Raw genomic sequence first — 13,213 nt, forward strand, 5'->3', positions numbered from 1 at the left:
AATGTAATTCGATCTCAGGGAGCATGCCGCCTCCACTTGTTCTTAACTGCCCTGGTCTCTGGGGTCACCCGTGGTGCCGTCTGAATTCTGGGGTGAGCTGCTCTGAGAATACCGCTTGTTTGCTCATGGAGTTGCCCCGGGCACAAGAACATTTTAACAGTAATGCCTTCCAACCCATGAGCAAAGCACGGCCTTCGTTTATTTGTACTTTGTTCAACTTTCCTTCAGCATCATACCTTTTAGAGCGGGGGTGTCAAACTCATTTTCCCCGGGGGCCACATCAGCCTCGCGGTGGCCTTCAAAGGGCCAAAATAATTTTAGGGCTGTGTATACGTGACTCCTCCTTAACTGCGAAGGAGTTGAGATCACATTCGGCCCCTTGAAGGCCACTGTGAGGCTGACGTGGCCCCGGGGAAAATGCGTCTGACACCGGTTTTAGAGGATGCGCTTCACCTCTTCGGTTCACTTTACTCCTGGGTATTTTACGCTCTTTGAGGCAACTGTCAGTGGGACCGCCCTCCTCACTGCCCCCCGACACACCGCGGGGAACGGAAGCCGACAGGGGCGAGCGGCTGCGAGACTTTATTGCGGGTCGGCAGGGCGCACACCAAAGACATCGCCCTGCCGACCACCACCGGGAAGCACAGGAAAAGCGGCCGCTTCAGCACTGTTTGCCGCTCGTGCTCCTGCCACGCGCTCCAGCGCCAGCCACAGACAAAGCTGACACACGGCAGCGCGGGCTGTGCACGCAGACGGCCCACACGCGGTCAGGTCAGGTCAGGTCAGGTCAGGTGGGCAGTCGGAACATCCTCCTCCGCAGCTCGGCCGCCTTCTCCTCCAGCTCAGCGCAGCCCTCCTGTGCCGCCTTCTCTACGCCCTCGTGGTATTTCTCCAGAGCCCCTTTCAAGGCCAGAAATATGTCCTGGGAGGGAAGCGAGAGGCAGTCAGTCCGCGCAGCGACCGCAAGGAGACACGAGCTACAAGAGTCTGGTGTGGTTCACGTTTACTGTTCGGAGGCTGCATGGGCTCCGTGCCCGCACGCGTGTCTCCTCTCCTTACTGAAGCTCCACTCTGCGGGCCGACAGCACGTCAGCAGAGTCGCCCCTGAAGCGGGGGCATGAGCACTGCATGGGCTCCACAACGGTAAGAACATACTTCTAACTTTCGAGAAAACACCCGCGGACGCACACCCAGGTGACGGGGAGCAGCCAGACGCCCTGCACGTGACCCCGGTCATCACTGTGGAGACACGGGGACAGATGTCCAAGAAATCTAGGGACCAGAGAGCTGCACTGCTGCTGGGCAGCGCCGTCTCAACCCACGGGGGCCAGGCGGCTCGACAAGCGACAGCGTCTGCGCACAAACCCACGCGGATGCGCGGAGTCGACAGAAAACGAAAGCGCGGCAGTTTCTACACTGAGCGTAATTTCTCCTCTCAGACTTACGATGCACTTTTGATTTTTTAAAAGGAAAACACGTCAGATGGTTTTTTTATTACTATTCTTGATTTAGAGAGAGAGAGAAAAACATCAGCTTGTCGTTCCACTCACTGATGCGCCATCGGCCAATTCTCGTACGTGCCCTGACCGGGGATGGAACCACCTCCTCGGTCTATGGGGACGATGCTCTAACCAACCGAGCTCCCGCGCTCCCCGGCCAGGGCCATCTTTGATACTTCGTTACTCATTTCGATTACACAGAATTCTCAGACCTGCTGCCAGAACGAGTGGGACCCGGCTACCGGGGGTGTTTCACCCCTGAAATGCAAGAGCATCCCTTTTCCAGCAGGAAGAAAGGGCAGCAGGTGGGCCAAGCCCGTCCAGCCATCCTCAAACCTGCACCCTGGCCCCCGCCCGTCTTCGCTGGTGGTCAGTGCAGACGCCGACTGAGCCCACAGACCACGGCGAGGGCGGCGCGCACTCCGGGGCTGCTGCCCAAGGGCACCCGCAGGCTCAGCCCCGAGGCAGGGGCAGGCGCCTGTGTGAGCATTTCAAGGCTCTACAAGTGGGAAGGGAGATGAACCATTAGGAAAATAAACCAAAAATTTTGTAAAGCTTTGTTTCTTAAATCTTGTAGGAAAATTAGGCGGATTAGTTGCTAACATGTATAAATACCCTTTTAAAAAATTAGCACATTCAGCATCTACGATCAATTTAACTTCTATAGGTATGTATATGTGCATACATGTATGTGTGTGTATGTATGTATATGTGTGTACACACACACACACACTAAAAAAGCAGCTGAAACAACGTGGTGTTATTGGTGGTAAGAGACCCCTCCTGGCCAGATAAAGGGGCAGCCGGTGCCCGTCTGAACCAGCGGTCCCGCGAGGCCCGCCCTCCGGCACACCTGTGCCTGGCACAGGCCCTGCCAGGCGGCGGTGACCTCCCCAGTGTCTCAGGTAACAGCTCAGATGTACTTAGCACTGAGGATAAGAAATACTTCTGAGGTCCTTTAGCAGGAAAAAAACCAGACATTTTTTAGAGGAAATTACTTGAAATCACAATCTAAGTTCATTTATCAGAAAATGCAGGACCACCACGGACTCTGAGTGCTGGCTGCTGTCGGGAGAGGCCAGCAGGGCCTCGGAAGGTGCTGACCGCAGCGCAGGCCTGACCCAGCCAGCCTTGGAAACTCGAGAGGTGACCCGAGGTTAATTCCTTGTCGACACTCACCTGGGACTTCAGTTTCTCCCTCTCGGTGGTCTCTCTCAGCTGCTGGACTGCAAATTTGATTTTCTGGATTTCTTGATTGATCGTGGTGATTCGCTCATAGACAGCCCCTCTCTTTTCTTGAACCTTATTGCAGTCTCTGGCGGAAAGAGACACGGCCAAGCTGTGATCCCCTGCGGCACCTCAAAAAGGAAACACCTCACTCTGATGTCCACACAAGGCGGCCCTGCGTCTGCCACACCTCGGCCTCTTCTCTGGGCAAACAGCGAGCGGAGGAAGGCCCCAGAACCACGCAACGTGGTGTTGGGCACCCGCAGGCCACACAGGGTCTGTGGCCACAGCGCCACCCTGCGTGCGCCCGCCTGCTGTCGGCGGGCCTGGGTGTCAGCGCAGCTCTGCTGCGCGGCAGAGCCTGGCCGTGAACCTAAGCTCCCAGGCTCTGCCCTCTGCTCCATCCGCAGGAGGAAGAAAGAGCAAAGGAAATCAGCCCACGACCCCTAGCGCACCTTTGAGAGGCTCCAAGTGACATCTTGGACGCCCCCGGGGCCTCGACTGTTGTAAACACTCACTCTGAGAGCCGCGGGTGGAGCCCCCACCCAGGAAACCCCAGGAAACTGCCGACAATGGCGACAAATGCTCGACGCCGTTCCTATCTGAACACAAAAGCAAGGCCTTTCCTCACACCACCGGCGCCACGAGGGGCTACGGGCGGCAGGACTAGGGGGTGGACCAGCCGGGCAACGTGGCGGAGCCCCAGGCTTGCTGGGGTCACGCAGATTCCGGAACTGTGACCCCCCGAAGGAACACCCGGCACCCGAAACCTCTCTGAGCCTAGACGCGCGCCCTAACTCCACCACTGACGCCGACTCGGCTGCCGCCTCAGCGCGGAGCGTGTGCCTCGTCAGACAGGCCCCACGCTCCCGGGCGGGGGGACGACAGCCTCTCGCACGCGGAGGCGCAGAGCAGGCCGTACTCGATCACCGTGCGCTTGTACTGCTTGACGTCCTCGTGCTTCTTGTTGATTCGGAACTGCATGGTGGCCAGCTTCTCCTTCTTCGCGTTCGTCAGTCTTCGCAGGGAGTTCTCCTCGGCCTTCAGTTTCTTCAGCTCCGACTCGCCGCTCTCGATCTGGTCCTCCAGGTTCAGGTTCTGCGTGCCACGAGAGGGGCTCAGAGGCGCACAGCCAGGGAGGGTTTACAAACCACGACGACGGCCGTCTAGGAAGAGCTACAACTGAAAACCGCGGCTCTGACCCCCGGCACCCACGGACACAGGCAGACTGCACGGCGGGGACACAGGGAGGCACGGGCGTCTCGTGTCACCTCATCAGCAGGGATGGGGGAAGGGTGCGTATGAGACCCACCACGAGGTGGGGGTGGGGGCTGAGCTGGGGGGATGCGTGGGGAGGAGGGGCCCAGAGCGGTCAGAAGCGGGAGCTCCACGCTGTCCCTCGGGCCGTGCAGCAGGGGGCGGACACCTTGGGCGTCACCACACTCCAGCCCCCCCGCCCCCCGTCCCTCACAGAGGAAACCTTGTCACGAGCACAGTGCCTGCCCTGGTGACAGGGGTGAGGACATAAGGGGGAGAAGGGAGGGGGTTCTCAAGGTCACAGCCTGAGAAACGGAGCACAGGTGGGCCCCGGCTCCAGGCCTCGGGGCCGGCTGACACTGTCACCAGCTGACACTGTCACTGGCTGACACTGTCACTGGCCTCGTGGGATCCCAGGCCGCGCCTGTGCATGCTGCTCGGAGGGCCATTTCCACCGTCTGAGTGAGTGAAAACCCCCCTTTTCCTGAAACCCGGGCAAGGCACTAGTCAGAGACGCCACCCACCCTCCCCCTGGGGTGAGGCGGGCCTGCAGACAGGCAGGGGGCCTCTTCTTCCCCCTATACGGGCGACCGGGGCGGGTCCTGCCTCTCCCCCGGCAACGGCACCGCAGACCAAAGCTCGTCCCAGGAGCAGACGTGCAAGGTCCCAGTGAGGGCAGAACAAACCTCCTTCAGGACGCCGGCCAGTCTGTCCCGGTTCTCGGCCAGGTCCTGTATTTTCTTCTGGTACAGCTGCACCTCCAGCTGGCAGGAAGGCAGGCCGTCCACCGAGTCACGGTACAGCTCGTACTTCTCCATCACCTCTTGCTTTGAAAGGAAAAACACAGAGCCTGGTTTGGCGGTCTCGCCCAGGAGGTTGCCGGGGTCTGAGTCGGCTCCACAGGCAGTCGGGCCACTGGGACACAGAGGGCCGCCCACGGGCAGGGCAGGAGCGAGCACCGTGGGGCGTGGGTCGAGTGCCACATGAGCATGACCTCTCAAGGTGACCTGGAGAGACTCCATCTCTGCCTACACCCCAGCCACTCCCGAGGACTCCGGCACCCGCGTCACACGTGCTGACGCGGCCTCAGTCCTCTGTAAGGACGACTCCTCCAGCTCCTTTCTCTCCATGAGAGAGAGCACTTCCTCTTCCCAAACCAGAAACAACCAACACAACGACAAAGGCTCCTCCCCTCCCCGCCCACCCATCCTGGCTGGGCCCCGTGCCCGTCACCTGCACGGCACAGGTGTGCCACAGCCACACTGCTCTCTGCGGCTTCTGGGTTTGCGAGCTTAATGTAAAAACTCCATCCCAGACCAAGATTACACAAACGTTCTCCTAAGATTGCTGAGTATTTTTCTTAATGTTAAACCAAGTTAACGTTTATTTTCACACCCCGCTCCCGGCGGCCTCGGAGGGCCTGCCTGTCCCGCACCCTGGGCCCGGGCACCTGTGCGCAGACTTTCTGGGTGCCCCGCCCCCTTCAGAGGCCTCGTCAGCACACCTGCCACGCCCAACGTGCAGGGGCTAACTCGGCTCCCTCCTCACCGACCGGAAACACCCTCTGCCATCTCCTGCCTGCTTCTCTCTGTGGTTCTTTTAAACAGACAGACGTCATTTTCTGGAGTTTTAGGTTTTCAGCAAAACTGAGCAGAAGAGACAGAGCGACCGCCCATATGCATCTGGCCCCCGCACAGAGCCGACGCAGCTTCACTGCGCACGCTAGCATTTGCCGCTACGCGGACATGTCACGTAAGTGTAGTTTATAGTAACAACATGACAAACACACACACGGGTGTAACAGCAAACGTTAGCGCCTCCCCCCTGAAATCACGCACCCGAGTCTCAGGAGCTCACCCCGCACAGAGCCCCGGAAACATGCCGCGCATGTGAACACAGGCCCTGGAACTCGGCGTCGTCACCCCAGCCCAGCCAGACAGAGCGGCACGCGTGGCCCGGGCCTCCGGAAAGCGAGGCGTGATTAAACTACAAACTCGTTACAGTGAAGCGGAACTCACCCTGGAACTTTTAAGCTTCTGGACTGTATCTTTCATTTTTTCTTTATAATTCTTTAACTTCTCTGGAGAATCCACAACTTTGGTTTTCAAACTCTCTTGTACTTCTTTCAAAGACACCACCGACAACTTTAGTCCATTCTGGGGAGGAAACACCCGTCTGTGTCGGCTGCAACAAGAAGCTCGGCGACTTCCCGTCGCAGGAACACACAGAATGCAGAGGCTGGGCCCCCGTGCCGCATGTGGGGTGAGGTTCAGAGGCGCCCCCACTTCCCACTTCCCATCTGAGGCTCCCGCTCTGGTCTAGGCCCAAGGCCAGGCTCCCCGGTACCATACGCAGGGCAGTCCCTCCCGTCCCCCTGTCCAGTGTCCTGGCCACACTGGTGCGGCGCTGGGGCAGGGTCAGTGGGTCCCCCTACGCTGCCTGAGGCTCTGAGTCCCTGGGACCCTGCCCGACCTGCTCCACCCCCGCAGTCAGCGGTGCGAGGACTGAGCCACACAGGGGTGTGGCCAGTCCCCTTCCTCTCCCAGCCCGGCAGAGCGACAGCACCGAGCAGGTGCGGGAGAGGCTCCGTCCCACTTTAAGGGAAGAGGACACGGGACAGACGTCCGACCTCGGCGCGCACACTTAGAGCTCCGCACACACACTCTGCACCCTCAACGCCGCCCACACGAAAGGCGCTCATACCAAGTGCTTGGCTTTCTCCGACAGGTCGGCCTTCTTCTGCGCGTGGCGCTCCTGCAGCAGCGCCTGAGGAAAAAGCAAACAGCCGCGTTTCCGATGGTCCAGAGCGAGATTTCAGCATAGCCTCCGTGCTTCCTCATACAGCAGGGACGGGAGTTAAAGGGTCGGACTCTGCGCGCGGGGCCGGCCGCCCGGACCTGCAGTTCCCTTCCCGGCTGAGTCCACAGAGGCGCAGGAGCTTTTACGTGCTGACACCCCGGGAGCCCCAGGCGAAAGCAAGTGCTAACTGCCTCTCATCCTAAACACGCAGGACCGCCAAGCGGACACCAGCCTCAGACACAGCCCACTGACGCCCTCAGGCCCTGTGCCACCAGGCCCTGCCCACAGCGATGCCGAAGGCCCAGGCTCGGGCACGGAAGGCAGGGGGCAGGGTTCACGCTGAACCTGAGCCCGCAAGAGCTGGAGTTCGAGCAGCAGGTGACAGACAGACGCTGCACTTCCTGTTTCCCTGGAAACGGTAAAGTGCCCAGAAGCCTGCGGGGGTTGGACCGAGGACAGCCCTCCAAAGTCCCAGTCTACAGAGAGCGTGTGACCTTGGCACCACCAGTGACACGGTGGCCACACGTGGCTGACGGACGTGCGTGTCCCTCAGAAGAGCCCTCGTGGGCACGGCAGTGGCAGTTCAGTCACTGAGCCCGTGGCCCCCCCCACCAGATGGTCCGGCAGATTGGCCGGTCCAGGGCTCCAGAGACAGGTACCGTCTTCTGCCGGAAGTCCTGGTTCAGCAGCTGCTGCAGCTCCCGGATCTCCTCGGACAGCTGCTGGAACTCCGCCTGCTCTTCGGCTGGAACGGAACTGAGCGCAGGGCGTCCGTCACCACGCGCCAGGGGCTCGAGACCGCAGGGCCCTCGCACGCAGGGAGCGAGCAGACGCACTCCCTGGGCTTCCCGCCCTCGGGTCTCGTGGGGACTGTCTCCCATCTGCCACCCCACCTGGGGACCGCTCCCCGCCCTCCTCATCCTCACTAACAGAGGCTCGCCTGTCCCAGCCTCTCCCACAGGAGGGTCTCAGCACTGTCTCCGAACGTCGCTGTGATTTCATTGGTTAATCTCCTACTTACTCGAGTTTCTCCAGTCTCGCCAGCGCCTCCTGGTGGGCCATATTCAACTGCTGCATTTTGTCCACTGAAGATTTCTGCAAAGCAATTCCAGTGACTTCACGTTAGTGCTTCTCAACACTCAGGGACGCGTTTAAAAACCACCGACCGCAGCCTGCAGCTCCCTCACCACCACTCTCGCTGGGGGCCGCACGCTCAGGCTGACAGAGCCCGGCCTTCAGCAGCTCAGCCCCCTGGAAGAGGCAGACCCAGGAATCTGAACCACGACACAGCTGTCACCGTGCCGAGTACAGTGGCATCCGACTCGGCTGAGGTGACGGCTGGGGAGTGTCAGAGGGCGTCAGGGCTGCGTCTTACAAGCGAGAAGAAACCAGCTGAGCTGCGTGTGCGCACATGGAGGCTTAGAGAGCACACCACGTCAGGAGACGCATGCTCGGCATGACCCCTGCAAGGGTGTGTCCACCGACCCGCAGCCCAGCGAGGCCAGGGCACACATTCTGACCGTCTGACCCCGGGCTTCTCTGGGGGCACGGGCCCCCCTCAGGACAGAGGGCCCGCACCTCCCCGAGCGCCTGACTTGTGATGGAGCGGGTTTGTCTGCGGTCTCCCTGGACCGAGCTGTGCAGTGTGACACTGGTCCAGCACGAGAGACAGCAACACAGCCCGCGGGGCCATCACTCGGGAAGCAAGCACAGGCCTGGAGCCTCAAGGACCTCCAGAACTCTCCGGAACTCTCCTCTGTTCCACTAAGCATCAGGGAGAGACGGGGGTCCTCACTGTTCCCTTCCCTACACTTCCCAACGCAGGGACAGACGCCTCAGCCACACGACTGGAACAGGAGACCCAGCCTCTGCCTAACACCGCCACGTGTCAAAGAAAATCCCCCTCGGAGACGCGCTCCGGAACAGAAGCCTGCGACTTCCTCTAGGGCAGGGGTTCCACACTCATGTTCCCCGGGGGCCACGTCAGCCTCTCAGTGGCCTGCGAAGGGCTGAGTGTGATCTCAACTCCTTAACTGTTAAGGAATAGTCACATTTATACAGCCCTAAAATTATTTCGGCCCTTTGCAGGCCACCACGAGGCCGACGTGGCCCCCGGGGAACATGAGTGTGGCACCCCGCTCTGGACGTGAGAATAAACGTGGCTCTGCCACGACTGGCGTTCCACGACACCCGCTCCAGAGACCGCTGGTCTACGCATGGTGCTGCCGGACCGCGGGGTGACCCCAAATGCTCTGAAACCTCACATATTGCCAGAGGAACTCCATGTACGTGTCCCGGCACGCTTCCCGGAAGTGGATGAAGTTGATGATGCCGCTCAGAAACCGGCAGGTCCGTTTGGCTTCTGAAACAGAGCAGGAGTCCTCCCGTGAGGCTTCAGACAGCACAGCACAGCACTGACCACCCTCCCGGCCCGCCGCGCACGGCCCACAGGGACAGAGCGAAGCTGGGCACGAGCTGCCGCCCTCCAAGGGGTGCAAAGCCCGCTCCGACTCAGATACCAGGATCCTCCTCACGTCTGTGACCCGAGAAGACGCAAACCACTTCCGGCCACGAGAGTGTGGCAGGAGCCAATTTCCCCTCGCATCTCAACCGACGAGAACACCAGACACGCAGACTGCAAGCAGGTGACCGAGGACAGCGGTCCCCAGGGGAACCCCGGAGGTGAGCGACCCCACGGACCACACACAGCGTTTCTGCTGGACGACACTCCGGCATCAGGGTGTAAAGCAGCCCCCCCCCCCCCTCCCGCCCCAGAGGGACGCCCTTTCCTCCATGGTTTCCAGAGGGGTCGCGTGCAGCTCCGCACTCACTCGGGTACAGGATGTCGGCCGTCTCGAAGTCGTTCACGCGGCAGATGGGCAGGAACGAGTTCCTGGAGGGCGCAGGGGAGAGAGTGCTCAGCAGCACACTGTGCACCACGCACGACGCTGAGGCGAGACCCCTGGACGCGTCCTCCGCATCAGAGGACCACGCCCGACATCCACCAGGAAGCACCAAAGGTCCCCTCCTGCCCAGCGCCCGCGTGCACACCCAGGTGCAGTGACAGACCAGAGACAGCGCGCACTCGGGCGGCTCGGGGACTGCGGAAGAGCCCAGTGGCCTCCCACAGCTGCCCAGCCATGTCCATGGACACTGCCCCGGGTGGGCCAGGAGCTGCGAGTGCGAGCGTCCGCCCTTCTGACCACACGCAGGGCAGAGCGGAGAGGAAGACAGCAGGAACCCCTCTCCACAGACACCACGTCATTCAGACAGCTGAGCGTCACGCGGACGCGGCCGTCTTGAGAGTGAAAGGACGCCCCACTCACAGGTAGATGAACAGGTTGCTGACGGGCAGGAAGCCTTCCATCAGATGCGGGTACATGACGTCTGAGTTCACCGGCATCTACAGGGGAAACGGGGACTCCTGAGTTACGCCGACCCGACAAAGTGGGGACATCTCCCACTGCGAGAACCCCCAGTCAGAGCGAGCGCGAATCACGCTGGCTTCCCATGGAAGGGGAAGCGCGACCCACATCCAGATGCACGCACAGACCAGCACACCTTCAGTGCCAGTGACTCCAGGTGACACTGGTGACCGTGGTGCTCATGAGCGGTCCCAGCAGGAGACAGGGCAGGGGCTGGTTCTGGTCACTGACCAGCAGCGCAGCCCCGCCAGCTGTGCCCTGGGCACTCGTGACCCTCAGGACAAGCCCAGGGCGGACTGCTGCCTGTCTGCCACAGACGCAGACGCAGCCTCAGCCGGGGCTCCCGGCATGACGCCGGGCACGCCAGCAGACATTCTGTCTCAGCACACCTTCCGAGGATGTGCCGATGAGGACGGGACCTTCCTGCCAGAACTCCCTGGCCTGTGAGGGCCCCACTGCCCGAGCGCGGCTGCTCTGCCCCAGCGCCGCCGCCCACCCTGACTTGGGGTCCATCCCGAGAGCAGTCCGTGACTGGCCTCTGGCCTGCAACTGGGGACACCCGCATGGCATCAGTGACATGAGCCCTCCGTCTCTCAGGGCAGCCCCTGTCCACCTGAAGCCGTCAACACGAGCCACCATGGTGCCTGAGACTCTAAGTGATATGTCACAGCGGCCTCCCCTGAAGCAGCCAGGCCTCACGCCCCGCCCGTCTGAGCCCTCGGCCGGCACCCACCATGTAGAAGTGCTCCAGGCGTGTGCCGTACACCATCTGCAGGGCGCGCAGGTAGATCATGTGCAGGACCTCGGGCTGCGGGGACAAGCACCTGTTAGTGACGCGGATGTGCCGCCCCAGCGGGGCCCTCACGGCAGAGGACAAGGACGAGACCGGCGCCTGCTCCCCCGGCTCCCGCGACAGCGCCCTGCACCGCTCCACATTCTGGAGCCCCCGCATGCTCGCCGGGTCGCTCAGAGCAGTGGGGGGTCGGCGAGGTGGGCTGTTCCAGGTCACAGGGTGAGAGCGAGACCGCCCGAATCCATCTGGCAGCCCGGGGGCATGGGGAGGGTCAGTCTTCCACACGGGCGTCCAGCCTGTGTGGGGCCCCTGGGGCAGGCTGTCCTTCGGAAAGGGGACGGCCGCCCGCCGTGGGGACCCGAGGCGGTACGGCCTGCTCGGGTGTCGGTCAGGTGAGCGCTGGGAGCGGGGGTGTAAACATAACAGGGCAGGACAGGACGTCTAGGAGTCTCGTCTTCTGAAGGCCCAGTTTATTTTTGAGTTTTAGGGAGGGGAAGGGAGGGAGAGGAGCATCGATGTGTGAGACACTGTCGGGCTGCCTTCCGCATGCGCCCCGATGGGAAAGGGTACGGGAGACCTCCCGGTCCGGGGGTGAGCCCAGCAGGGCCATCCGGGCAGGAGCATCCGCCGTTACCAGTGCTGGCCTGCGGGACCGCTCCGTCTGTGCGTAAGTAAGGTCATTTACTGTGAGAGGTGCACTCTCACTTTCAAGAATTAAAGGGGCCCGAGATCAGAAGGTCAAGTTCTGCATCATTAAACCAGGTCGTCCTATGTCATCACTTCGAGACCAGGGCGGGACACCCCACAAAAGCAATTCATTTCCACACTTCACAACTGCGGGAATTAAGAACATCTGTCCCAGCAAGTCAACCCCCCCTCGGGGCAGAACGCAGGAGGCTTATTAACCTGTGAGCCTCCCAGAGGGGCTGCTTCTCCCGCTCTCTGTGCCTGGGAGCCCCTGGAGGAGTTCCAGGCAGACCCTCCCCACCAGCGACCCCTCAGCACCCTCCCTAGACAACGGGAAATCTGATGTAGGTCAGTGTGTCTGTGGCTTCGAAGCCTCTTCTCCTAGAACACAAGGACCACGCCGAGGACCCGCGTTCCCAGTGGGATGCAGCAGTCGCCCCACACCGACTCCCTGTCACTCAGGTGCAGGAGCGGGGCCTGAGCAGGAAAGGGCTGGCCCGGATCGGAGGCGGGCGGCCGGAGCCTGTGTCTGGGGCGCCACGCTCGCCCCCCGCCCCCCACGCGGGGCCCACACCTCCCCTCTCACCTTCGGGTTGGGGTAAAGGTCGCTCTTGGAGAGGTTTTTGCCGTCGGCCCCCGTTAAGATCTTGTTTCGAACGTGGGTGACAATCTCCGCTACATTGTATCTGGGGAAAGACAAGGTTTCCATCCCGGGAGTCTCCCGCGGGCCTGGAGGGAGAAGAGCGGGTCAGAGGCGCCGAACAACGGCGGCGAGAGGCCCGGCAGGTGCGTTAGGGGGCGTCTGCCGCGTCCACGCGCGCTCAGTTTCCCCCCCACCCGAGTCGGGGGCGGAAATGCCGCCGAGAAAAAGACCGGCCCCGGGAGGCTCCGCAGGAAAGCCGCTCGCTCGCCCGAAAGGAGCCCCGCGCGGCTGGGGGACCCGGCAGCGCCGCCCTCCCCGCCCCCGCGGGCCCCCCGGCGGACCCCGCCGCGCTCACCGCCCGCGCCGCCGCCCCGAGAGATGCCACGAACGCGAAGCTGCCGCGAGCCGAGCTGCCCCGGCCGTTGTCCGGTTTTGAAAGCACCGCCCGCCCCGGGAGCCCCGCCCCTTCCGCCCACTTCCGGTAACGGTCGCGGCGGAGGCCGGTGCGGCTCAAAAGGCTCGAGCTGCGCGGGCGGCCCGGGCGTCGGTCGGATTCGTCCCCGCAGGAAGTGGGGCGCGGCGGGGACGGCGGGGCGCTGCGAGCTCGCGGCTGCGTTCGTGGGTGCAAGCCCCTCCGCGGCCCGGGGTCGCACTGGCCGTCGCACGGCTTACGTGCAGTTAATTGTGAACGGACAGATGAGCAGGCAGAAGGCTTTTCAGCGCTTAGCGCTGCGGCGCACGGGCGCGTGTGCAGAATGTGTCCTGTTTGGTGTCCGCGGTGGGGCCGCAGCCTCGCCGCAGACGCGCGGGGACGCGAGAGAGCAAACCCCGGGGACGCGGCGCGTGCGCGGCGCGGCCACTGGGTGGCGCTGTTGCACCGACG

At 62.2% G+C, this 13,213-nt stretch overlaps 1 protein-coding gene across 1 annotated transcript; it reads right to left on the reverse strand.

Annotated features, from left to right (window-relative positions):
• Positions 1–573: 573 nt before the first annotated feature.
• NUF2 (NUF2 component of NDC80 kinetochore complex) lies at positions 574–12,776 on the reverse strand. The gene is made up of 14 exons (XM_053915391.1): positions 12,686–12,776; positions 12,274–12,416; positions 10,941–11,015; positions 10,109–10,185; positions 9,614–9,675; positions 9,047–9,144; positions 7,804–7,877; positions 7,442–7,538; positions 6,687–6,749; positions 6,002–6,139; positions 4,670–4,810; positions 3,649–3,824; positions 2,679–2,814; positions 574–922 (listed from the first exon to the last, which is right to left on the reverse strand). Exons 2-14 carry the CDS (start codon positions 12,394–12,396, stop codon positions 788–790), a joined length of 1,395 nt encoding a protein of 464 aa, XP_053771366.1. The 5' UTR covers positions 12,397–12,416; positions 12,686–12,776; the 3' UTR covers positions 574–787.
• Positions 12,777–13,213: the final 437 nt, after the last annotated feature.

The sequence above is a fragment of the Desmodus rotundus genome, chromosome 12 (assembly GCF_022682495.2).
Source record: "Desmodus rotundus isolate HL8 chromosome 12, HLdesRot8A.1, whole genome shotgun sequence".
NCBI lineage: Eukaryota > Metazoa > Chordata > Mammalia > Chiroptera > Phyllostomidae > Desmodus > Desmodus rotundus.

Excerpts from the sequence above, each read along its gene's own strand:
- NUF2 (XM_053915391.1), bottom strand. The coding sequence starts at position 12,396 with ATGGAAACCTTGTCTTTCCCCAGATACAATGTAGCGGAGATTGTCACC. Across the intron at positions 6,140-6,686 it reads CGGAGAAAGCCAAGCACTTG|AATGGACTAAAGTTGTCGGT; the intron begins GTATGAGCGCCT and ends TTTCCTCCCCAG. Across the intron at positions 3,825-4,669 it reads TGGCCGGCGTCCTGAAGGAG|AACCTGAACCTGGAGGACCA; the intron begins GTTTGTTCTGCC and ends CGTGGCACGCAG.